General features: G+C 47.2%; 1 protein-coding gene across 2 annotated transcripts in view; it reads left to right on the plus strand.

Annotated features, from left to right (window-relative positions):
- The window catches only part of ZNF638 (zinc finger protein 638), an 846814-nt gene that overhangs the window by 319289 nt on the left and 500825 nt on the right, over positions 1 to 26700 (plus strand). For both annotated transcript variants that reach the window (XM_069632287.1, XM_069632288.1), the window contains one exon: positions 15762 to 15914. In XM_069632287.1, coding sequence (XP_069488388.1) covers positions 15762 to 15914 — 153 coding nt within the window. The remainder of the gene's footprint in view (positions 1 to 15761; positions 15915 to 26700) is intronic.

A 26700-nucleotide genomic window follows, 5' to 3' on the forward strand; every position in this document is an offset into this window, starting at 1 on the left:
ATCCATGCATACTTTCATCAAACATTATGCTCTGGACTCAACTACCTCTCGAGGTCTATTTGCCAAATCTGTACTACATTCGGTACATGACTAAAAAGACATCTGTACTCCCGCCTCCAATAGAAAACTGCCTTGGGAGCCTATCTAAGATGAGGAATACGTGGGAGTACACAATCCATTTGCAGAACAAGTTACTTACCAACTAATGTTCTTTCAATTGGATGTTCCTCCCACATATTCCTCATCGACCCTCCCATCCTACCCCACAGTACAGTTTACGTGGTTTACACTCTGAATTCTTTTAGTTTGGGTCAAAAAAGGCAAGCCCTTAATTAGTCTTGGGCTCCAAAAGACAGAAAAAACAGAACTGAAGCCAATGGGGGCGCTCGAGGCATTTATACAACGGATGACGTCGGTGCTTGACGGATGCCGCCGAGGGACATTGTCGCCTCGAGTGGAGCGTCCTCTGGTGGAGAGAGAAAAAACTTGCGAAGCAGCAAAGCTGAAGGTAAGGGTATATCTAAGATGAGGAATACGTGGGAGGAACATCCAATCGAAAGAACGTTACAGTTGGTAAGTAACTTGTTCTTCTGAACCTCCCTTCACCTTGTTCCATAAGGACCATGTCATTTTAAGACCACACCAATTTCCTTCCAAAGGTAGTATTGGAAATGATGCTCACAGAACGCATTGTCTTACCAGCTTTCTTCCAGAATCATTCTTCGGAAGCAGAAAGAACATTGCCTTCTCTGGACATAGCAAGAGTTTTAAAGTTTTTGTTTGCAAAGGACTAGAGTTCATTTCTTCAAATAGGCTGTTCAATGCCTTCTCTGGCCACTCAAAGGGCCAGCATATTTCCGAACAAGGTCTGGCGTGCTGGGTTTCCTCTTGCATCACCCATTGCCATCAGACGAAAGGTGACCCCTACTCCCCCCTTTCCAGACCGTCGGCTCACTCCGCCAGAGGGAGAGCGGTGTCAACAGCAGTCCACGCAGGGGAGGCCCTGAAGGACATATGCAGAGCCGCCACGTGGAGTACTCTGTACACTTTCGCTAAACACTACTGCCTGGCTTAAGATACCAACAAAAACTGCAGTTGGACAGGCAGTGCTCCACCATCTCTTTGCATAAGGTAGGACCAGCCTCCTTTTCCCACCTTTCCTGGAGTATGTAACCGTTGTGTTGCTGCATGATAAAGGTTTGATCAGAAATCTTTTTTCTGTATTTGCTTATATGGATATCATGGTGGCACGTTTTGTTTAACTGCTTGGTATTCTATTCAAGCATCTGAATCTATGAAAGATCCAATGCTGGAAAAGTCTTAGTTACTTACCTGTAACTGTATTTCTCCAGCATTGATATCTTTCATAGATTCACATGAGCCCACCAGCCTCCCCTGAGAGGCTGCTTCTATGTTCAGCATCCACCATACTGTAGTCTCTAAGGTTCAAAATCTGAAGATGGCATATGGAGCGGAGCTTAATCCCTGCTACCTCAGTGATTGGTCATAAAGGACCAAAGGGGGGTGGAGGGACTACAAAATAGAATGGCGCCTAAGCCATAATGGGCTATGTACATGCATTGCTATGTAGCAATGTGTATACTAAATAAAATTGTAGTATTTTTAGCACCGAGGATTCCCAGTCTGACTACGAGGAATATTCAAGCATCTGAATCTATCAAAGATACCAATGCTGGAGAAATAGTTAGAGGTCAGTAACTACGACTTAACCATAGTAACGTTCTTTCGACCGGTTCCTCCTCCCACGTACTAGTCCCTCCCAACCTGCACAGCAGTAGAATTTTTCATGTCCTTGCAGTCTTTGCTGTTTCAGGGGAAGTAACTGTTGGGTGTGGGTTATGCTATACATGCTTAAAAAACAGAAATTAAGCAAACTGTTGCTGCGATGTGTTCGACTTTGAGACGGAGGCCTCCGATGGACACTTACAAAGCAGCTGAAGCTGGATATGGAAATGTCATAAAATAAGGAATTCCCTTCAACCTTAGAGGCCCCCAGACTTTAGAACTCTTACATTTTTAGCCTGGAGTGAGTCCTTTTTGTTTTGGACTCTGACAAACTCCATAGGCATCTTGTGTATTGTGGCCCACAGCACCCTCATTGTGTTGTCAGAAGTCCTTTGGATTTCTCATATGGTGTAAATACCTTCTCTTGGGTAAATTACTGTTCCCAAAAGTAGTTAAGTGAAATAGACCTTACTTACCTGTTTTTCCTAGGATGTACTGGACCTGCATATCTTATGTGGAAGTGCTAGGGGGGGGTTGCTTAGTAGCCCCTTTTCCTACTTAATCATGTAAACATTTTTGTTACCCGCACTACATTTAATGGCTGGTAGCAGTGGTTGAATTTTCCTACTGTTTTTACCACCGGCTGGAGCCTCAGTTGCAGTAATGCACCCATGGGTTCCCATTTTTTCAAAATGGCACCGGTCTTTTTTGCCCTGGTCTTCTTTTTTTGCCGTTTCTTGTTGGAAGGTCCTTGAGATTTACTCTGCGCGCCAAACCTGGTTTGGTACCTTTGTTACCGTTGTCTTTGGCAGGGTTCACTGCTGAAGCACGTCTCTGGCTCCAGCATGTCTGGAGCATGTCTGGCAGGGCAGGAAGCAAGGGAGGTTCCCGAAACTCCCTGTGATTAGTCTCATGGGTACAGGAATGCACCCAGTGGTGGCTGGCTGTCCTCCAAGGACATTCACCCTGCTGTGAGTGCAAATGAATGGGAAACATCTACATAAAAGGCAAGATTGTTTGCTTGGAAGGCAGAGTCGACCACTGGACGAAGGAATCCGAAGAACTTAGAAATAACGCTTGCTGCAACGCTTGGACCGTGGGTTTGCCCGGTGAAGCCCTGCTGAATAGCTGAAGCTCAGAATTCGCCTTGACTACAGAAGCCCTACAAGGACGACTTCTCGCCTTGGTTTGGTGGGACCAATCAACCCCAAAGCGAACCCGTCTTGACATCCTCTCGAAGCTGGCTGTATTTCCATTGCTGCTGCAGGAACCGATTGTCAGGGAGAGGAACACTAGAGTAGAATGCATATTTTTAAAGTCAGACTCGAGCTCCAGGAAGATCCTCTGGACTCCCATGAAGCAGGACTGACCAAGCCTTATCCTTCGAGGGGATTGGGTCCTCAGACGTATTCCATATCTGACAGTAATCACCACAGTTGTGCTGCTTACTGTCATAGATATGGAATATGTCGTCGGACCATCCCATCGAAAGAACGTTACCAGGTAAGAGTAATTTGTTCAGAGTTCTGGACCCCAAATGCGTGGAAAGCACATAAGATATCTGAGAACTGCGGTGGTGCTATTTGTGAAAAGTTGAAACCGCCAAGTGCCACTGATCTGAAGTTTGCCCGTTACTGCTGCTGGCCTTCAAACCGTTGTGCAGGAGTCCCCAGATGTCCTCACTCTTGGCCCCACGTCTGAGGCCAGGAACAACATTATCTGCCATACTACAACTGGAAAAGAAGCCAGTTGGCCCCAGTTTCTTCAGATCTAAGGTACTGTAAACCAAGGGGTAACTACCTCTTGCTGTGTAGTTTGCCTGTCCTCAGTTGAGGCTTACATTTCCTGCCTTTTTGTGGAGTTGCTTATAGCTCTACATTTTACCTGCCTCCCAGCTTGTGGCTCAACGGGGATTTCATTTTCTACATATATTTCTAAAACATTGTGCAAGACTATTTACTTGCCTTGAAGTGCTTCAGCTCCCCTAGACTTTGCTCAAGTGTCATTGGCTGGCTGTCCTGGCTCCTTGAAAGACTCTTCTGACTTTGTGCTTTAACTATCCCTCAACATGGTCTATAACTTGTGTAGCTTGGAAAGAGTTATTTACTTTGCATTGAGGGGTTCAAAAGTACTTACCTGCTTAAGAATATTTAAGCATTGTTTTATTCCCTCATTTTCCTTCTGACACTAACCTCAGTATTGCTCTAAATGTGCCAGTGATATATCAATGTCCAGTGTACTAGTTATTTACGTCACCTCAGGGTGTAGGAAGTGCCTGTGTGCCATCACTAATGGGTAGCTACTGATTAGTGAGTATTTGGAAGTGCATTTTTGTTATACATATTTGCTCCCTTCTAAAGAAGGCTTATTCAACTGACAATTGTTCAAGAATCCTTGAGTAATTGTTTGGATGCTTGGCACTGTGAATCTGTTAAAACTCTACAGTTCACATTGAACCCTTTTGAGATGTGATTGGCTGTTCAGTCACTCTAACAACGTGTAGTACATGCTTATAACAAAGGTTGGGTTAACTATTTCCATGAGGACAAGGCTGGTGCCGTCTCCCACAGGGCACTGCATACAATCTTGCCTAACATAAACATTTTCATACTTCATGACAAAGATAAACAATTTCTTTCAAAATGCATTTCATGTTGAAAAGGATTCGCACATATGCCCATTCAATCCAAAAATCTATCTTTAACAATTTTCCAAATGTGGTACGTACCTGAGACTACAACAAGTGAAAAACATGCTCCAGAATTGATCTTGTTTAAAATAACAAATCTTAGCATATCTCTTGGTATCCAATCGTAACTTGGGGCATTGTGTTACTATGTGTCGAGCTGTTTCAATAACTTCTCCGCAAATCCTTCAGTCTATCAGCTCTCTAGGAATGCCTTGCTAGGCACCAATATAAACCAGAATCGACAAGATATCAAACCTTAAAGGATGAAATGGACCTACCCATGAATTTGCAGCTTTGCGCTAGAGCGGCGTGGTATATCCCCAAAATGCCTTGATGAGTGTATTGTACGTCCTAAGGTCACAGTGCGAAGTGGACAAAAAACAATATGCAGTCTTGATACCTAGATTTATTTCTCATTGGCTAGAATTAATAAGACATCAGTCTTTTGGCACTTCGCCCACACCTATGTCTGAGACATGACACAATACCATTTGTTCAATCTCTCTGAACCAGACGCTCTTAGAAAACCTGCATGTCCCCTTGTAAGTTTCTGGAAGCTTGGCTTATTAGGGTCACCATAACTGATCTTGGCCCACGGCCTACACACTGCCACCTTCCAAAGTGAGATCAGTGACTGAATACCAAGTTCAAGCCTAATCGCCTGGACTGATGTCGCACTAGGCAAGCCCAACAGTGAGCGCAATATTCTCGCCTCCAAACGATTTCAGCCAGCCCACAGCACTCTCCGTTTGATCGTCCAAAGCATACAGTATCAGTGGTTTCTTATGCTCGTTAATCTGCTTAGAATCACATGCTGTGCATATAGTCTGACATCCAGTGGTAACCGCAGAGTATTGCATCTTGTCTTTCGAGAATCGAAAGGGGACGTCGACATGGGCTTGCCTGTAACACTATCCCTAACGTGTAGTGTACCCAAAATCCGTCAGATGCTGAGGTCCCTCGGTTTTTTCCAGCCAGCTATCTGGTCGCCCTAATGCGAAGCTCTTCATAAAGAATTGCATTATTGTTAGATTGCTCGACCATTGGTCGTTTATTCTTATTCCCTTTGGCTGATTTTTCCTGTGCCACCGCCGAACACTGCCGGTGATGGAATTTCGATGGCTGTTGATCTGGACGGCGCTGCCTTTTACGTGGCCGTGCCTTCTGGCCGGCCTTCATAGTAGGGAGAGAGGGTCGGTGGTCATTCTTTCCAAGAATGCCCCTCCCACCCCCCCTGTTCGCTTGGATTTGTCATCACTAGCTATATCCTGCGCTATGGACAGGACTCATTTATATTTTACCCTTATTGTAAGGCGAAATACCTGCGTAAAGACCAGCCCCGTCGGTGCAACAATTATATTCCCCCCCCTCTCAAGCACAACAAGGTGGCCTGTACTGCCTGTAAACTCCTAAGGAGCACTGTTTGAAGAAGTGGGCGGCCTATGGTTTGTCGCAGGCCGATCCACAGCCGCAGAGTGGTGAAGGGATTAGCAAGGACCATGGCTTAGTTTCAGAGGCCAATGACCTTACAGCAGAATTCTCGTACCGCAGCGTCCGGCCCCGATAGGCACAACGTTAGTCCTGCTATGGGATGATGCATCTCGGCGACAGGGACACACCGGTTTGCCACACTAAGCACGCAATCGACGGTTCGGTTTCGGCGGTTAAGTCGAAGAACTCCAAAGCACACGTCCGATATTTCGGAGTTGCCCGCTGATCGGTAGGCCCTCCACCCAACTGCAGCATGTATCTGGGCAATCCAAAAGTAAGGGCGCTGGCACCAACTCTGCTCTCGAGACGCTTCAGAAGATGTCTCCGACACCGCCTAAGGCCCCAATGGCACGGAAATACACTACACAGCCACCAGCCCTACCGCCACACCTCCCTGAAGCCCCGAGCATCCGCGATAGTATCGTGAGGATCGCTTCAGTGGTTAAACAAAAGGAACTGTCAAAACGAATGTTGAAACAGAAGGAACGGCCTAGAGACGCATCTGAAGACACGCCACTACGCCCAGAACCTCCAAGAGTACTCAAAGCCCTGCGTCTTTATCCAACACTTTAGAGGAAATTCGTCAAAGATCCCTTTCCTCCCCTGGACTCCTCTGGTTAATCATCATGGATAAGAGAAGTTTGAGGGTTGTATAGATAGACTGTAGAAGTATATTGAATGCTCATAGGTTTGCTCCCAAGAGGCCTCGTGAGGAACTTCCTTTTACTCTTATGGATAAGTTTCAGAGGACTTTTGAGGATCCTCGGGAACATGTTTGACCTTACTGATGATGACGTGCCTATCAATACCTATATACAGGATGAGACCTTTGGGGACCGTATGGATGATCCTGCTGATCCCATGGACCATTGGGAAGACAGCCATCCAGTTGATTATCAACCTTGGGCGTCCCTACTCCTACCCCAGACCCTGACGCTCTGTGCATGGATTCTCCTTCTACCATCCCAGCCCGTCAGGCCCCACCTGTGGATGATCAAATGGCTTTCAACGCCATCTTAAAGAAGGCGGCTGAATATTTTCAAATCCCCACACAAGAGACTGTCCAGGATTCAGACTTTGTAGAGGACCTACTGAAGGAAATGACTCCTGCCAGTCAGGCCATTCCCTTACAGAACTCTATTAGACGTCTAGCGCCTTCATTATTAACACCAGCCCAACTTGGGCGGTTAATCCCAGGGCAGAGAAGTTGTTTCGCCCTTCTCCTACTGACCCCCTTGACAATAAAGGGAATGCCACTCCAGATTCCCTGGTAGATAACACTACGAGGAAGAGAGTAGGTGTCCCCCCCCCCCCCCCACACCTCCCACCCCCTCCCTGTCTACAGGGGAGGCTCTACCTGACAAGGAGGGCAGAAAGTTGTATGGACTGGGGAAAAGGGTCATGACTGCTGCAGTATTCTCCACCCGAATAGCCAACACCACCACTCTGTTGGCTAACTACTCAGATGTGCAGTGGAATTTGTTGGAAGAGTGCCCTCAAGAGGCACAGAACCAACACGGGCTAAACTGCTCGCTATTGTATCAGAAGGCAAGCAAAAACAACCATAACATTCTGAAAAACACTCTGGACGCTGCTGAAACAGCAGGAAGATCCTTGGCCCAGGGTACACTACTCAAACAGCACGCCTGGTTGAGGAACTTTGTTTAAAGACTGAAACCCAAGCAGCCTTTAACATGCCCGTTGAGGCAAACTTGTTTGGCAAGGCTGTAGACGAAGCGCTTGAGACTGCTAAAAAGGATCCCGAGACTCAAGACCTTAAACCAGATTACCCAAAGTCCTCAACAACAAAGAGTGGGTGTTTCTCGTCGCTCCTTTCCCAGGCAATCTCTCTCCCCTCAAAACCAGTATGGTTCAGGAAACATCTGGTCTTCAGGACAAGGATCCACCACTACACATCCACCTGGAGGACAACGTCGTGGAAAGGGTGGAGGCTGGAATTCCACTCCCAGAGGTTCACCGGCCTCGGGTCAGAAATGACCCTCAGATCCCCCCCTTCCATGCCTCCCCGGTCAGGGGACGTTTAACATCTTTCCTTCATTCGTGGGAGGGGATAACAGACCAGTGGGTGCTGAAGACCATTGTCCATGGGTACTGCATAGAAATCTGCCAACCACCTCATTTCAGACCGCCAAAATCAAGATGCCTGACCACCTACGCATCCTGCTGCAAGAGGTTGAGATACTGCAGGAAAAGGGCACCATAGAAATCGCCCCTCTTCTACAGGGAATCAAGGGTATTTATTCATTGTACTTCCTTGTACCCAAAAGGATCTCACCATGCGCCCTGTGCTAAACTTGCACCCAGCGACCAAATTTGTCAAACTTCAAATTTTGCATGGTCACGTTGCAGGAGGTAATCCCTCTGCTGAAACGGGGGGATTACATGGCAACACAGGATATGCAAGAAAAATTGTTTTATATTACGATGTTGCCAGTGCACAGAAAATACCCAAGTTTCATGAGGACAAGCACTATCAGATGAAAGTACTTCACTTCGGCATTGCCTCAGCGGCAAGGGTGTTTACGAAGGTAGTGGCAGCAGCAGAATCCATCCCGTTTTACCCTTACCTCGTTGGCTGGCTCATAACAGGGGATTCGTACGGAACATGTTAATGTTAAAGGATATTTGTACCGTGCACCATCACCACCGGAGTGGTCCCCTGGCGCTCTTGCGGCTATGAAAGAGGGAGGGAGAGGGGGGCTGGGCATGGGGTGTTTTACGGTTGGTAGTCGTTGTGCAAGTCTGTGCGGGTTTTGTTGTAGTGAAGTTTGTGCAGATTGCTGCGTTTTAGGCTTGTGGTTGTTTGGTTAGTTTGAAAGGTCTATGCAGAGGGATGAAATTGTTAGTGGATTGGTTATTTGGCCTTTCTGTCCTTGCAATTATATCTAGGTGTGATGCTTGCTATCATTCAGTATTCCATACGAGTGTGTGGCGCTTGCAAATTTCAATATTCTGTCTAGATGTGAGGAAGGCTAGTGATCATGATTCCATTCCGGTGTTGTACTTGTCATTCACAGTTTCATCTAAGTGTGGCACATGCGAACATTCATAATCCTGTCTAGATGCGACGTAGGCTAAAGTTAAGAATTCCAACCAAGTGTGGCACATGCTAACTTTCAGGTTCCATCTAGGTGTGGCATGTGCGAACAATGGGAATTGTGTCAAGTAATGAAAAACATTTACAGTCCAGTGCTGCCTAGATTTTGAGGGGCTGCCATGGGGATTTCAGATTTGTCTATCCGGTGAGCTATCATGGGTTGGGTGGGGTGGGGGGGGTGGATTGGGAGGCGGGCTGTTTGGGAGGCAGGAAAAACACAGGAAGCTGATCGGGAGAGGGGACACACGGGCAGCTGGGGTTCATTCATTTTAAAATGGGCCCAAAGCAGTCCCAGGGTCTTTCGCTCACCTGGCCTTCATTTTGCAGAGCATGCCTGTTGAATACCCAAATGACGATGGACCTCTTATTCAGCCTGGGATTCTCCATCGAGAAGTCCAGCCTAGACCTCGGTCAAGTCAAACAGTTCCTAAGGGCTCTAATTCGGACAGAAGATGGCCTAGTCTTCCCTCCGAGGCTTCAAAACATGCAGTTTTAGATCCCTTAGTATGTGGCCGGTCGAGAGGTGACGATATGCAAAGCCATGCGACTGTTGGGAATGATGGCATCCTGCAGTTATTTAGTTCCTCACGCGCGTCTGCGTCCTAGGAAAGAGTGGCTCAAAAGCCAGTGGTCTCACTACAAACTCCCCTCTCATGGGGTGAGGGGCTCGCCTACTTCACCAGACGGTGTACAGGGTGTGTTCCCCAGAAGTAGCATCCAACCACATACATCTATTGAAGCTGTTAGCCATATTCAAAGCACTGAAAGCCTTTCAAACAGTTACATGGGAAGACTGTCTTGGTTCTCACAGACAGCACCACGGCCATGTATTACTTGAACAAACAGGGGGGGGGGCACACTCTCCAGGGCTATCCAAGCTGTCCCATAACATTTGGATATGGGCTCTCACAGGATGTTCATGTTGTCTCAACATGTTTCAGTAGAACTCCATCTTCTAGTGGACGTGCTCGGCAGACTTCTCACTGCCCATAGAGTGCGAATGGTGACTACACAAAGACAGTCTCCAATGTTTTTGCACAATGGGGTTTCCCAGAGATCGACCTGTTTGCAACTCTGGAGAACGCTCAATGCCAAGATTACGCCTCCAGGTACCCCCAGAATCGATCCAAGGGGAATGGTCTGTACAGGTCAAGGAAATTGTTTACGCTCCCTCTCCCACACTCAACAATAGAGTGCACAAAGTGCACCAGGAACCAGTCGCCATGATACTGGTGGCCCCCATGTGGGCTTGCCAACCCTGGTTCTTCCCAGCTGATGGAGATCTCCCTATCTTTGCCAAGAAACTGCCTTGCCCGTACAAAATGTTATCTCAAGACGAGGGGGAGACTCTTCACCCATGCCCGCAAACCCTGAATTTAGCAGCTTGGTTCCTGAGGTCAGAGTTCGGGTACCTAGAGCTCCCTCAGATGCATGGACATGCTTAAGGAGGCGAGAAAACTGAACACCAGATACTGCTACTCCAGTAAATGGAAGCAGTTTATCTGGTGAAATTCCAAGGGCGTCAATCCTATGGACTGCTCCGACTCGTTTTGTATTGTACCTGTCTCACCTGCTAGACTCAAGGCCTGGTTTTTAATTCCTTCAAGGTCCACTTAGCTGCTCTCAGCCTACACTACGTCACAACAGGTGGTGTTGGGGTGAATTCTCATAAATGTGCAAATGTTCACCTTGAGACCCCTAGCAACGTTGCTGGATTTTGATTTGAGGACTTGATTTAGTGAGAGTGAGTCTTTCCCAATCATGTATTTTGATGTTTTACTCTTATGTACTTTGATTATGGGGTTTTAGACAACTCCATTGGCGGCATCTTTTCATTTGTCACACAGCACCCTCGGTACAGTGGCACAGGGAAGCCTTTCAGTTTATTTGAATACTTGTAACTGTGAATCTTTAACTCCACTACTGCTTACATCCCCTCTTGAGAGGAGCCTGGCTGCTCAACAGGCTACCAAAACTCTGTAGAACAAGCTTGTACCAATGATTGGGTTGCCTATACCTAGTCATAGTTGTTTGTAGTGTTCCCCCAGGGTATTGCATTCAAACCTTGCCTAACAGTTCACGTGGAACTTGTAAATTAAATGTAGGCTCATATCAAGAGTGAGTGCACAGAACCACCATCTCTGAACTGTAACAAAAGGGTCTAGAACTGAAAGGGCCTGTAGTTCACAAACTCCTTTATAGAAGTGGTAGCCACTAAAAAGACTGGCTTATAGGTAAGCTCTTTGAGACCTGCCTTATACATAGGCTCAAAAGGAGACCTCATAAGTCTAGTCAAAAACACATTTAGGACCCATCCGGGAGCTGGGTTGGAAATGGGGGTTTGGGGGGTCAGTGGGGATGAATCCTTTTAACCCTTTCCATGAAAGCCTTAACTGATATTTTCCAGCATGACACCCGTTAGGCAAAATTTGTATGCAGTACCTTTCCGGACCACTACACACAACCAGGACTACAGTTGTAAGCAAACCAGCCTTTGGTATAAGTATGTACCACAGTTTGGTAGAGTTGCTGAGCAGCCAGGCTGATCTCAAGAGTGAAATGTGAGCTGTAATGTTAGACAGGGGTCTACAATCCCAGTATTCAAATACTCTTACACTCAGGTTTCTTGGAAAACACTTATTCATTTATTTCAGTCAGTTATACATTTTCTAGAAGGAGGCAATATATATATCACACACAAATATACTTCAGTATTTTACACTAAGTTCCTGAGGCATTTAGACTACTTTAGAGGACCAAAATGGCATAGGTTAATAGAACATCAATAAGACGATTACAATTATTCTTTAGGCAGTGCAAATATTGAGTTCACCAGAGGAGTCAATTCAATGCAATAGGTTAGGCCAAAGTCAATGGGCTAAAGTCTTGTATAGGATAAAGTAGTTCTGGTAGTTGAAAGGAAACGTCTTTGCCAAAGTAGTTTGTAAATGAAAGATATGTTGGGTCACAAGCTGATTAGGCCTGCAAGTTGAGAAAGTTTCAAGCATTTTTAAGGCAAATACTCTCTTATTGCACAGTACCTGAGAATGAAGAAAAAGATGCAGCTAAAGACTTCTCTTCCTGGCAGTTGGGGGACTCCTGCACTGGGACTGGTCAAAAAACAGGCAAATCTTCAATTCCGGTAGCTGTAGTAAATCGCACAAACTGGTGTCCCTCTCCCTGGTTATTCGGTTTCCTGCAGCACTTTGAGGAAAATACAACCAACTCTGATATTGTTATTCGGGTGGCATAGTGTCGAGTTGATTGGTCCCACCAACTCAAAGGGAGAAGTCGTCCTTGCAGGGGCTTCTCTGTCGAGGTGAACTTGGCGATTCGGACCTGCAGCAGGGCTTCACAAGGCAAACCACCGGTCCAGGAGTTGCAGCAGCCGTCCTCTTCAAGGTAGTCTTCGGTTCTTTCGTTCCAGTGGTCGACTCTGCCTTCCAAGCCAACAGAATTGCCTTTTATTCAGTTCTCCCATTCATTCCAGCCTAGCTGTCCCTCACCCAGCAGGGTGGCTGTCATTGCCTGACAGCCAGCCAATCACCACAGAGTGCATTTGGGTCTACTAGAGTGAGCACAGGGTGTTTCGGGCACCTCCCTCACTTCCTGCCCATCCCAGACACTGGGGCGACAAAGGTGGGTTTCACTCGTGCAGCACGCCAAAGCCGAATACCAAACCTGGTTTGGTGCGCAGAGAAACACTAGGACGTTTCCACAAAGACATGGCGAAAAAAGACCGGGAACCGTTTTAACAAACGAGGCTTGGACGCCATCTTGAAAAACATGGCTCGTGCGAGTTAACGTCACCGGAGCTGTGAGCAGTACTAAGACATCTTTTCGCTCTTGTTCTTCTCACAATCCACCTCCAACTCCGGGTACTGCTTGGTCGTTGGTAGCACAGCATGCAATTCTAAACAGATTAACCAGCATCGGAAGACCTGCATTACTCACCGTAATAGCATTTCTGATTGTCAGCTTAGATTCACATGCGCCCACTCTTCCTCCCATAGACTTGGACATCTTGCTACTTCCTCTCATGTACTCGCGGTAGTCATTGGACTCACTCATGGCCGAAAAAGTACAATCGGAGGGACATCGAAGCGCGAGTGATTTTGGGTCCACTACATGTCACGTTGGGGATAGTGTTACAGGCATGCCCATGTCGACGTCCCATTTCGATTCTCGAAAGACAAGATGCAGTACTCTGCGGTTACCACTGGATGTCGGACTATATGCACAGCATGTGAATCTCAGCAGATATAATCAGAAATGCTATTACGGTGAGTAATGCATGTCATTATAGAGAGCTTCTACACGTTAGTCTTGGCCTCCATAGACCCTCCACGTCCCCCCTTTACCCTGACTGTTGTCAATCCTCCTGAGAGTGAGCTATTTGGACCAGGCCTTAGAAATGACTCGCCCACATGTGTTTGGTTCTCAGAGGCCCTGACATCCATACCTCAGTACCTATACTCTGTTACCAGACACATGCCACCCATTTTGCAGACAAAGGACGGTGCCCGATATGCACGCCTACCAATTATTTGTGTCTTAACGACATTTACCTGAAGTCCGTTTTCTATAGCTTATGTATTTAATACATTAAGTGAACGCTGTAAACCCCTGCAGTATGGTCAAAGATGACCATATCTGCATAGGTGAGGCAATATGTAATTACCAAATCGCGGTGGGTGATTGTTCACAGGCCTCAAGTGCGATTCAAAATCAGACGCATATAAATTGTATAAGAGGGGTGAGTACGCAACTCTGCCTCAGTCCTCTGTGTGGGAAAGATTCACTTAGTCAAGTGATTTCTTAAAGGGGTGTCCCTCGCATGACTGACCGGGTCTAAAGTTGAATTACTGAAAGTAATCTAAAAGTAATCTGTGGTTTTACTCTCCCTGAAGAGGTGCGTTCTTTTTTTAAATGTGTAGTTGGAACTGACATGACTAGAATTACTGTTATTCTGAAAAGGTCTATGCTTTGGTCTGTGTATCCTAAACATTGTTTTTTTAAAAAAAAAAGTTTCTTTATGCACTGTGTTGTGTACCTGCCTCTACTGCTTGCCAATAAACAGTTGTAATCATACATTTAGGTTTTCCAGTACATTCAAGAGGTATACGATAGGGTGGGCTATCGTCCCGTTATACTTTCTGTAGTTCGGGGACCAGTTTTGTCTTGCACACCTGGCGGGGGTATGGGGTTGTGGAGGGGGAAGAGACTGGTTCCATGTTAACTTTGTTAAGATAGCTACAGAATTCACTCCACACATTTTTTTTGGGCTGGAACTCGTAGGGAGGGAGTTTAGATTCCTCCTCACACGTCTGTGTCCAAGTGAGTCTTCAACCACATCTTACATGTAGGGGGGAACGACTCTTCCAACACTGTAATATTCATTTTTTGGCCACCATGGTGCCGACATTCAAAAAATGTAGACATTTCATTCACCTGACCCCAGCCCACATCCCGAATAGTATAGCTAACGGATCGAGGCTCATTGGGGTCCTGACTATCTCTGAAAGGGCTTCAGTCACTGCTTTCCAAAACGCACCAAGCGCGTTACAGGACCAAAACATGTGTATGTGGTCTGCTTCTACGGACCTGGATCCCGGGCATGTGTGGGTCTGATAATGTGCAAATTTTCCCACCTTGTATGGTGTGTGATATAATCGATTGAGGAGTTTATATTGCATGCTTCGGAATCTGGAGTTAAGGGAGACTTTGCGTGTGTGCAAGTATGTTTTGCTCCACATGTTGTCTGTGATTTCCAGGCTTAGCTCCTCACCCCACTCGTCCTGTGGTTTTGAAGGTACGTCCTCAGATTTTTCCAGTACGACAATGTACTTGCCCCCAATATTTACCTTGGCCTATTTGTATTTATAATCCATGATTTTGTATTACTTTTGGTTGCAAGTGTTTCTTTGGAACCATTTGTATGCTATACAGGTTCTTTGTATTTTACTAAAGCCCTCTCTCCCTCCTAATATAAAGTGCTATATAAATGCCAAATAACATAACTAAGATTAACCTGGCTGCTCTGTCCATGCTACCGCCCTCTCGCGTGATTCAGCCTTATTCTGAGGAGTTTTGTACTGGCTCAGTTGTATGGTTTTACGAAGTCCTTAGTTGGACTTTTGTTGTGCAAAATGTTGAACCTAAACAGTGGACCTCGAATCCCTCTCTGCCCCCGCCAAAAAAAGGAATTTCACTTCATTGTGATTGGTTGGTTATTTATAACATGCTTAATACCCAGAGGAGCCAGTTTCTAAGTGTGGACGCGGGGATTGAACCCATGTTGCTCTGTCGTCTTGCTTCCAAGGCGAGCGCTTTGCTCCTGAGCTATCCTCTTGAGACACCTCCTCCTTTGGAGAGGGCTCTTTATTTTTGGTTGGAATACTGTTCTGCCATTCAGTTATATGGTTACACCCCTCAGCAGGAGGTTGTGCAAAAATCCTCTCGCATATGCTTTTCATAAAGATGACTATCTTGTGGTGACATAGTAAATTGTATTTCAATATGAAAGGAAGTACTTTTTCATTTGTTTTAGTGAGATTTGTGGTTCCAATAGCACGATTGCAATGTAAAGTTTTTTCCAATCCAAAATCTGTTTTTAGGTGTGAACGTAAATCTTTAATTTGCTGTTTAAAGTTGCGCATTTCAAAACATGATTTTCAGAATGTAACTTCCAAATTAAATATTGGGCTTTTATTTTAGAAAAAGCTCCAGAGAAACCATTGAAGCCTAATTTTAGCCAACCCAAGCAAACGAGCAAAGCTGTAGTGAACCCCAAACCAAGTAATGTCGGAATTGTGAAAGCTCCAGAAGTCAAAGAACCTGCTTTGCAGAAGACTGACCATGCAAGAAAAGGTATTTTGGGACTGCATTTTTCTGTTAACCTAAGGCTATCTTGTTTGATTAACCATATGTTGCAACTAGTTCTTGCATACAAAAATTGCCTATTCTGCAATTGTTTCATGTGCAAATCTTCTAGAATGCATAAATCTGTCATTGCTGATCACGTTTAGGCAAGGTATAATCTCCACTTTGAAATCTAGTCATTGGATAAGCTATACAGATACTCGGTTTACGTTTCAAAATTTTTCATTAGACTGATAAATGCAGTGTACAGAGTGGAAAGGTGTAAGTGTTAACGACTTACGTAATTTTATGAGGCATGCAATTAAATGGAACCCATTTTTTCAAATACATTTTTTACCTTTAGGCCCAAATAGTGTTAGGCCCAAGAGTAGTGAAGTGAAATTGACTTTATTGTAAGGGGGTTGCTAATTGTAAGCGGGTTGCTAATTGTAAGGGGGTTGCTAATTGTAAGGGGGTTGCTAATTGTAAGGGGGTTGCTAATTGTAAGGGGGTTGCTAATTGTAAGGGGGTTGCTAATTACGCTCACATCAGAGTAAATTACACCCCTCTAGAGAAGTAAGGCCAAGAGTCTATTTTGCAAGGATAACCAGTTTATTCTTTACAGAAATTAGGATGGGGCAGCGAACTCTGCTCCCTGAAAGGTCTTCTGTCCCTCACCCGTTCCTTTCTCCTCCCAAACTGGAGCCAGGCAGGGGTTTATATACTCATGGCTTGCTGCAGTTATTACTGGATAAGGGCATGGCTTCATCCCAAACCGTCCTGATTCCATACAAGGGATGCCCCAGTATTCCTTTCTTTGTCATTGATTTCTGTCAGGACATGTTAATTTAATAATGAGGAACCGGATGGCTTTCTAGCCCTCGTTCAAGATTGCAAGGATGCCATGTGTGAATCCGTTCAGTCGGGTCTGGACGTGGCAGACTGTGTAAGCCTGTCCATGGCGGCGAGCACCGTAATGCGCAGGTTTGCTTGGTTGCGGAAGTCGGGGTTTGCTCCTGATGTACAGTCCCGGCTTCTGAACATGCCCTTTGATAGCGTCCATCTTTTTGGCAGCAAGGCTGACAAGATCCTTGAGAGGTTGCAGACCTCCAAAGCTGCAGCAAAGTCCTTGAGCGCTGCAGGACATCAACCTCCGCCTTTTCATCCTCGGACTGCAATGGAGGGGAAATTCCAACCAATACTACTCTTCCTTTCAAGGGTCGAGAGGAGCTGCCAGTCAAAGGGGCCAACGTAGAAGTACCAGAGGTGGTAAAAAAGGTACCTGAGGTGCCAAAGCTGCTCGGGCAGTTGCCTCCTTGCCCTCAGGCACTGCCGCAGCCGCTTCCGCTCAGTCATGAGGCCATGGCACAGGGTTCGCCGGTTGGGGGAAGGCTGGCGCAGCATCTTGTAGAATGGCGTGCCATTACTTCAGATGTGTGGGTTCTGGTGATCATAGCCAACGGCTACTGTCTTCCTTTTCGGCAGATGCCTCGCGACAATCCATCGGGGAAGCTCTCTTTGAAGCGTCCGGATCCGCTCCTTGCGCAGGAAATCCTATCGCTGCTGGAGAAAGGCGCCATAGAACTGGTGCCTGTAGCAGAGAGGAACAAGGGATGGTATTCCCCATATTTTTTTATCCCAAAAAGACGGGGATTGAGACCCATCATGGACTTGCGTGGTTTGAACAAGCTCCTCGGGGAGGACAAGTTCAAGATGGTTACTCTTTCTCAAGTCCTTCAGGCCCTTCAACCTCAGAATTGGTTGGTGTCTCTCGACCTCAAGGATGTTTATTTTCATGTGCCGATTCATCCTAAGCACAGGAAGTACCTGAGGGTCGCGGCTGGCGACTCGCATTTTCAGTGTCGGGTCCTGCCCTTGAGATTGACCTCCGCCCGAGGGTCTTCACCAAGCTAATGTTGGTGGTGGCAGCGTATCTCAGGAAAGAGGAGATTCAAGTCTACCCCTACCTGGACGATTGGTTGATCAAGGCTCTCTCTGCCGAGCGAGCCCTGGATCATCTGTCGTCACCTGCCACTCCCTTCATGAGCTGGGCTGCTCCCTCAACTTGAAGTCTCTTTTGACACCTACCCAGCGGCTCCAGTACATCGGAGCAGTGCTCGGCACATCCCTGGGGCAGTATTCGCCTCCCCAGGTGAGGGCTAGTCACATTATGCAGATGGTGGACAAGTGTCAACGTGCCCAGAGTCTCCAGGCGTTCGAGTTCTTAAGGTTGCTCGGCCTCATGGCATCCTGCATTCTAATGGTGGCAGAGGCCAGGCTGCGGATGAGATCGCTGCAGTCGACTCTCGATGCAGTGGTCGCAGTCCTCCGGCAGGATGTCTGTTCCCGTTCAGGTGCTGCCCTCGGTCACCAAGGATCTTGTGGTGGGCCGTCGAATGCAATCTGATGGGTGCACCATTTTGGCTACCCTGGCCGGAGGTGACGATCATGACTGACGCGTCCCTCACGGGATGGAGAGCTCATGCCAACGAGTTGACAGTAGCGGTCATTGGTCTACGGAGTCCAGACTCCACATCAATCTGTTAGAGCTGTGAAGGCTTTTCTGCCGTCTGTACGGGGGGGGAGGAATGTCCTGATTATGACGGACAATACAGTGACAATGCACTACCTCGAAAAAGGGGGGTGGCAGGGTCACTCCCACTGTGCAGAGAGGCGATGCAGCTCTGGTTCTGAGCCATCCAGCAGGACATTTCGATCTTGGCAGTTCATTTGGCCGGAGACTAAAACACTGCGGCGGACGCTCTGAGCAGGCAGTGCAGTCTCTCACGTGGGAGCTGGCTCAGGAAGTTCTGTTGGAGATCTTCGACCTTTGGGGGGACCCCACAAGTGGATCTCTTCGCCACCAGTGTCAACCGGAAGTGCAAAAGATTCTGCTTGCAGGGATTTCCTCCAAGAGGAGCCTTAGGGGACGCAACGCATTCGTAGTGGAGTGGTCCTTCCCTCTACTGTATGCGTTTCCTCCAGTCCCCGTCATTCCGCAAGTGTTGCAGAGGTTACGGAGGTTCGGTTCCCGAATGATCCTTATTGCACCGGCATGGGCCAGGAGAGCATGGTACCCGGACCTTCTAGACATGTCCATCTGCCCTCCACGCCGTCTTCCCTACCGAGACGATCTGCTCTCACGGGAGGTGGGTCGGGTTCTCCATCCCGAAGTCAAGTCTCTCGGCCTTCTTGCTTGGTATCAAAGGTTGAGGTATAAAGATTGGGACCTCCCCGAAGACGTGTTGGAGGTGTTGCTTTTGGCCAGAAGGCCCATAATAAAATCCCTTTGCCGTTGGAGAAAGTTTTGCCTGCTGGTGCACGGTCCAGAATGTGGATCCTTTTCAATGTTCAATTCCTGTGGTTCTGTTTTTTTTGCTTTCATTAGCCCACAAGGGCCTGCAACTGGGTACCATTTAAGGGTTACCTTGCGGCGCTGCCCATATTTAAGCGCTTGTCTGAGGAATGTTCTTATTTTAAGATTCCTTTGATTTCTCTGTTTCTGAAAGGGCTAACTAATGTTTCCACTGTCACCTTTCCAGCTGCCGGGAGGGGAATTTGAATTTAGTTCTAAAGTTCCTAATGGGAGCTCTGTTTGAGCCCTTGCATTCTTGTCCATTGAGACTGTCCTTTAAGACTGTATTTTTAGTTGTGGTTACTTCTGCTCGCAGAGTGAGTTGCAGGCACTTTCCACCAAGCCACCTTTCACGTTGTTCCATAAGGACAGGGTTTTACTTGGGATCGTCCTTTTCTTCCGAAGGTTGTCGGAATTTCATTTGAGCCAGAAGGTAGTTATTTAGGTGTTTTATCCTCCTCCGCATCCTGGTAAGGGTGAGCTTTGAGTTTCTATCTCTCACGGATGTCCCGGGTCAGAGTGGACGATCAGCTCTGTTGGATAGACTGGAAGGCGTTTAGGTCAAGTCGTTTCTAAGCAGACCTTGTCCAGATGAATCATTTTGACAATCTCTGAATGTTACGGTTTGGTGGGTAAGAATCCTCTGGTAGGCTTACAGGCTCATTCTACTAGGGGTGTGGCTGCCTCCACTGCTCTACAGAGGAGTGTCCCAATTTTTTATATCCGTGAAGCAGCCACATGGGCCTCTGTCCATACTTTTGTGAGACACTATTCCCTGGATTCCATCCATGGGCAGGATTTGGCCTTTGGTAAGGTGGTTTTCCTATTCAGCAATTTGATTGGGCATTCTAAAATTCTACTCCCCCCCCCCCCCCCCCCCCCCACCACCACCTCCCCCCAACCTCCAGGCGTTGGTACTGCTTTGGGAGTCTGTCCGATGTGGAATACATCGGAGGAACCAATCCCATCGAAGAAAGTTACTTTCTTACCTGGTTATGTTCTTTCGATGGGATGTTCCTCCGTATTCCACATCGAACCCTCCCAGCCTGCCCCTCTACAGAATTTCTTATGCAATTGCAGCGTATGTTTCCGCAAAACTTTCTATAGTCTTACTGGTAGAAGATTGGTGCCACACGTTCTGCGAAAAAACTGCAACTGAGGCTACGGGCGCCGTGCGTCCTACTTATAACATCCGGTGATGTCGGCTCGAGTGTGCACCCTTGAGGTAAGGCGTATCGATGTCATCGATGCAGGACACCGATGCCAAAACATTTTCTGAAGCAGCACAGCTGTGGACATTACTGTCAGAGATGCAGAATACGTTGGTGAAACATCCCATCGAAAGAACGTTGCCAGGTAAGAATAACTTGTTCTTGTGACACAATTCTGTAAATTTTGTTTTGCAATGAGGACTGTGGGAGTGTGAAATGTTAATACAACCACTGGCATTGTTTCTATTTACATTCATTTGTGTAATCACACTTGCGAATATCCATGTACATATGTGAAACTGTGTACCGGTTTTTTGATTAAAATTTAATTCTTTTACAAATTTACTTGTATTAAGCACAACTTTATGAACCAGAAGAGTAATGGGCTATCAGATGAGCCTTAATTGGTTCGCAAAGCGAAATTTGAATTTTACATATTGAATGTTTATGTACTAGGAGTTCACGATCCTGTAATATTCACAATACTTGTGACAATTATATTGGGGTACACCCCCAGGCCCCCCAAACAGGAGTGCATCATTGGGTCACCTGTTAATGTGTAACGGGTTTAGTTTGCCCTTTCCTCTTTTCAGTCTTGGGTGGCCTTATGACTGTTCGGGCCATTTGCACCTGAAATCTTTCCACTCTTTTGTACATAGTTAAATACATGTATTGACTTAAATAACATACAATCACTCAGTAGTGCCTCCTAACCCCCCATCCCCTTTACATTGGGGGCCATGCTACTCCAGACTCACTGGTGGTAACTACAACCAGGAAGAGAGCGGGGGTTCCCCTATCAACTGGGGAAGCGCCCCCTGACAAGGAGTGCAAGAGGCTATATGCTCTAGGGAAAAGGGTCACGGGTGCTGCAGCTTTTTCCACTCGCACGGCAAATAACACGACTTTGTTGGCTAGCTGTGCCGATGCACAATAGGCGATGTTACAGGCGGGCCGTAAAGAAGTCCCTGAACCGCTGAAGTTTTGCCTGCTCTCCACAGTAGCAGAAGGCAGACAGGTTAATCAAAGTATCCTTAAAAATACTTTGGATGCAGCAGAGACAGCGGTCCGGTCCTTGGCTCAGGGTACCCTCCTGAAGAGACACGCATGGTTACAAAACTCTGGTTTTAAACCAGAGATTCAGGCTTCACTGATAAATAAGCAGGTGGAGGAGACTAATTTATTTGGGAAGGCAGTTGACGAAGCGCTCGAAACGACTATCAAAGAACATGACACCCTCAAGACCCTGGATCAGATCACCCAGAGGCCTTCCCCGACGAGGGGGAGAGAGTCTAAAAGTTCCTTTTGTGGCCTACGTTTCCCTCAGAACCAATACAACTCGGGAAATTATTGGTCCTCTCCCCAAGGAACCGGCAGCTATACCACCCTGTATCCACTAAGAGGCCAACAACGTGGTAAAGGAAGGCGCCTGAATTCTACCTCTCTAGGCTCCCTGGCCTCTGGTCAAAAATGACCCGCTGATCCGGGTTCTCCTCCTATGCGTCCCCGGTCAGGGGCCGGCTAACATTTGTTCAAGCATGGGAGGGGATAACTACAGACCAGTGGGTACTCAAGACCGTTGCCCACGGGTATTGCATAGAATTCTGCAGGTCCCACCATTCTAACACTCCATGATCATGACGTCCAACGCCAGAACATCTGCGTCTCCTGCTACAAGAAATTGAGACCCTGCAGGAAAAGGGTGCCATAGAAGTCGTTCCTCTTCTACAGTTAAACAAGGGTATGTATTAAGTCTACTTCCTTGTACCCAAAAAGGATCTCACCATGCACCCTGTACTAGATTTGCGCCCAGCAAACAAATTTGCCACGCCTCAAGTTTCGTATGGTCACTGCAGGAGGTAATCCCCCTGCTCACACAGGGGGATTACATGCAGACCTTCCAGGATTTTGCGGCATGAAATGGCAAATTTTGCGGCACAAACCTTTATTGCGGCATTTTTGCGGGACATTTTGTATTAACTGTAGGGTGTAAAATTGCCACATTGCAGTAAATAGGCAGAGTGCAAGGCTACAAGAGAGCCAGGGTATCATGTATCTTTTGTATTTAATGGGAATAGTTCCAGGTGTTTCATTTTGGTTCATTTCTGGTTTAATGTTCATTCCTATTTAATAGTATTAACTAAATTGATCATTATCAATTGTAATGCTGAAAATATTCCCCTTCTATGTTCTCCAATCCCCCAAACACCCACACATCTCTCACCAACACACTTCACCAACTCCATCACAACTTACATTGACCTTTCACTCCGTCATCCAAATACTCAGGTGCTATGTCACACTGTCAAGTCACAATTTCCACTGCCCAGCCCCTGCCACACTCCAAATCATACTCCCACCTTTACACTCTACAATTCCTCCTGCAATATACAGTCCTTCATTCTTTTGTGCTGTTTCTGCATCATGCATCCTTTCTCCCATTCTATCACTCTTCCCTCATCCTATTTCCCAATCTGCAGCTCACTGCCTCTTTCTGACCAACCGCTTGCTCTCTGGCTCACTGACCACACACTCCCTCTACTTTCTGTACCTCTGCTCACTCAGATTTCTGGCCCACCGCCTCACTGCTTCCTCTGCTCTCTTGTGCAGCGTTTCCTCCTCCTGACCCACTGCTCTCCCTCTTCTTTCTTGTCTGACTTCACATCTCACCCATCACTCTCCCTCTCTCATAGTGTAACCATTTTTAGATTTTGACCCAGTTCCTCAAATAATGGGGAATTTAAAAAAGAACAGCGGATATATTTTTAGTCAACTCATTTTTAGACGACCCATTTTTGGAAATGAGCAGGTCACCTTATTCTGTTCCACAGGCTTGAGATGAAGAGCAAATTGTGCGATGGCCAGCTGCCTTGAAATGTGGTCTGGGTTGTTTGACCGAAGTGTAATTATTTGCGGCGGAATTGACCGTAGTCAATTTCTCTGCAAATTGATTTGTACTTCAGCCAAACAACCCAAAATGTACCTTTCACCACTCCCCCACCCCCTCACCAACTTAACTGCTTGGTCGCTGCAGTTTCCCCTGCAACCCTGTGGTGCCAGACCCGTCCATCTAACGCGGATCGGATCCGACTCCGCAGGGTCCCTTCATTTTCTTTTTTTTCTGTCCCCGCCTCCAATTTTGAGGAAAAAGGGCAAAACACTTCTGCAGCTACCCTAGACCAAAAATACTGAACATGGGGAGCAGGTGAAACCCTTGCAACACATGTTCAGTATTTATAAAAATTGATCCAATAGTACTGGTCAAATTGTAAAATTCGATAGATTTTTGTCATCAAAATAGGCAGTACTTTGAATAGAATCTCTCTCCTGACAGTGTTCTGCAAGCTCCCAGCGCCTTTCACAGGGACAGGCCCTCCAAGTGCCTGCCGCTGTAAAATGCGACCCAAAAAATGCATTTTTTCCTGTTTGAGGAACAGAAATGCAAGCGACACAGCAGCGGTTCATTCCTTAAAAGAAATGCATGACCGGGTCAGGAAAGACCCTGTCATGCAGTGGCTGCCCCACATCCTGTGCGCTTAGGGTTGCCTACAATTTCTGCACATTTAAAAGTGCATCTTGCTTGGAAATGAGGGATGCGCTTTTAAATTGACAAACGCCACTTTATTAGATCAAGGAGGTGAAAAAGGCCATCTGAATGGGCGGGCATATAAAATGTGCCCATTCATGTGTCCCTTGTGGATTGGGCTGCACCTTTTTGGGGCGCAAGTGATGAGATGTGTTAGCGCATTTCATTTGTTTAAAAAAAAAAGTTGAGAACCATGGCACACCGAGTATTATTTTTTTTAAAACAGTAATTTTTGCACATTGCAGGATCGCTAAATCGCTATAAGCTGGAGGGTCTGTACATGGCAACATTGGACATGAAAGATGCTTCTGATGCTTGTTAATCTGCTTAGAATCAAATGCTGTGCATTTGGTCCGAAATCCAGTAGAGTATTGCATCTTGTCTTTCGGGGACCGAAAGGGGACGTCAGCATAGGCGTGTCTGAAACACTCTCCCTATCGTGACGTGTGTAGTACCCAAAATCCCTCGCGCCGAGGTCCCTCAGATTGTTTTTTTCCGCCCAGATGACTGGTCGCCCTATAGCAGAGCTCTTCATGAGACATTGTTTCTTACCGAAATGTCGGTTTAATCCCCATTAAGTCACTTCGCCCATCAAGAACATCTTTGACAAAGACTACGGGGGAATCTTCTACGGCTGTGGGTTCCGGCGCCTAAGATCCGGCGTTCGGACTTCCACGTGGTCGGGCCTTCTAGCTGGCCTACACAGTGGGGAGAGTGGGCTCGGGGTTTTCCATACTGCTATGTCTTTCCTCTTTTTCCACTGCTTTCCTTTTTGGTCTGGTCACTCTTCCCTTCTGCTGTGGAAAGGACTCCATTTAAATTCTGCCCTGTGTGTAGGGTCAGATATCCGTGGAAAGACGAGCACACGTCGTGTAACGCTTGTCTCCCCCTAAAGCACGACGAAAAGCGGTGTTCGGCGTGTAAACTCCTTAAACCTAAAACCCTCAAGGAGCGCTGGTTGAAGCAGTGGGCTGCGTACGGAATGTCACGCGTGGAGCCTCCCTCCCCTGCCGCGACACCAGCCGAAAGTGACAGGGGTACATCGGATGACCAAACGTCTATCGCGGACGTTATAGACCTTGAGGCAGACTATTCCAGAGCCTCCAGGCTCGACTCCGGTCTTGCTACAGGGACCGCACCTGGTGACGGGCGTACAATCGCACTGCACAAAGCATACAACCCAAGCGCCCTCCTTGACGACTTCGTCGAAGAAGGCGAAAGCACCATCGAATCGGTCTGATCCGAAGCCTTCCCCGCATCCGCAGCAGCGCATGACTGGGCACAACAAACGGAACAAGGGTGCTACCCCCAATCTACACACGCCGAAGTTTCTGAACAAGAAAATTCGACGGTTTCCAAGGCCCGTACAGGCCCGAAAACTAAGAGTAGGCCTCTACCTGAGAAGCCATCCGCTGGCCCTTCTGGAGCCGCGGAAGACATTTTCACTGGCGACCCATCATCTGAGGAGTCTCCCAAAGATTCGGTGACTATCCGTAGGAACATCAATAGGATTGCTACGGCGGTGGGCCTAGCACCGGTTCCGCCCACAGGTATGGGCCAATCCGCCAAAGTTTTCCACGGATTTGGAAGACTATCCCAGAGACTCTTACGAAGAAAGCCAAGTACCCCTCTCGCACCCTTAGGAGACCCGCTTCACGCCTTAGGGCGGAGAACACGGTTACTACTCAGCTAGGTCCATTTGGGTTATCCAAGTGGACCACAGAGCAATTAGAGGGGCGTATGGATTGGTTGGAGCAGTTTTTCAGGGCTTCTGATCAACCTCTGCTGCAAAAAGCTCAGGTAGACCCTACCCCTCAAACACAAGATGCCCAACACCTAGATGTCCAACACCAAGTTGACTATCAAGATGTCGGGATGGACACGTATATAGACATCTATACAGAAGAGGCTTCTTTTCTGGACAACTATGGGGAAGATGAAGGGGCAACGGACAACTGGGAGGACACCCAGCAGGACGATCACAATTCTGATATAGTTTGCCTCGACTCTCCCCATCCACCCTGATTCGACAAGCTTCCCCGGTGGTTGATCAAATGGCTTTCAACATGTTGAAAAAAGCAGCAGAATTTTTTAAAATTGCCACGCTTGAAGATTTTGTGGAGGACATTATTAATGAAAAGCCTCCGGCAAGCCAGTCTATCCTCTCGAGCTCTGTAAAGAGACAGCTGGCCCCTTCCTTGCACTCGCTCAGACTAGGGCTGTGAACCCAAGGGTCGAACCTTTTCCAGCCCTCCCCCACCGACCAGCTTTATATCAAAGGACATGCAATCCCAGACTCGCTGGTGGTGACCAACACTCGCAAGAGAGCAGGGGTTCCCCTTGCCACGGGAGAGTCACCCCCGGACAAGGAGGCCAAAAGGTTGTATGCCTTAGGCAAACGGATTACGTCGGCGGCGGCCTATACCGTCCGGATTGCCAATAACACAACTTTACTGGCAAGCTACGTCGATGCCCAATGGAACCTACTCAGGAAGGCGGAACCAACCAGAGCCAAGCTTCTCGCCATTGTCTCGGAGGGAAAACTTGCCAATCAAAGTTGTAAAGAATACCCTGGACACGGCAGAGACAGCAGGCACGTGTCTCGCACAGGGTACTCTCCTAAAGAGGAACGCGTGGCTGCGC

The sequence above is a fragment of the Ambystoma mexicanum genome, chromosome 6q (genome assembly GCF_040938575.1).
Source record: "Ambystoma mexicanum isolate Mex_15411 chromosome 6q, UKY_AmexF1_1, whole genome shotgun sequence".
In the NCBI taxonomy this organism is placed as follows: Eukaryota; Metazoa; Chordata; class Amphibia; order Caudata; family Ambystomatidae; genus Ambystoma; species Ambystoma mexicanum.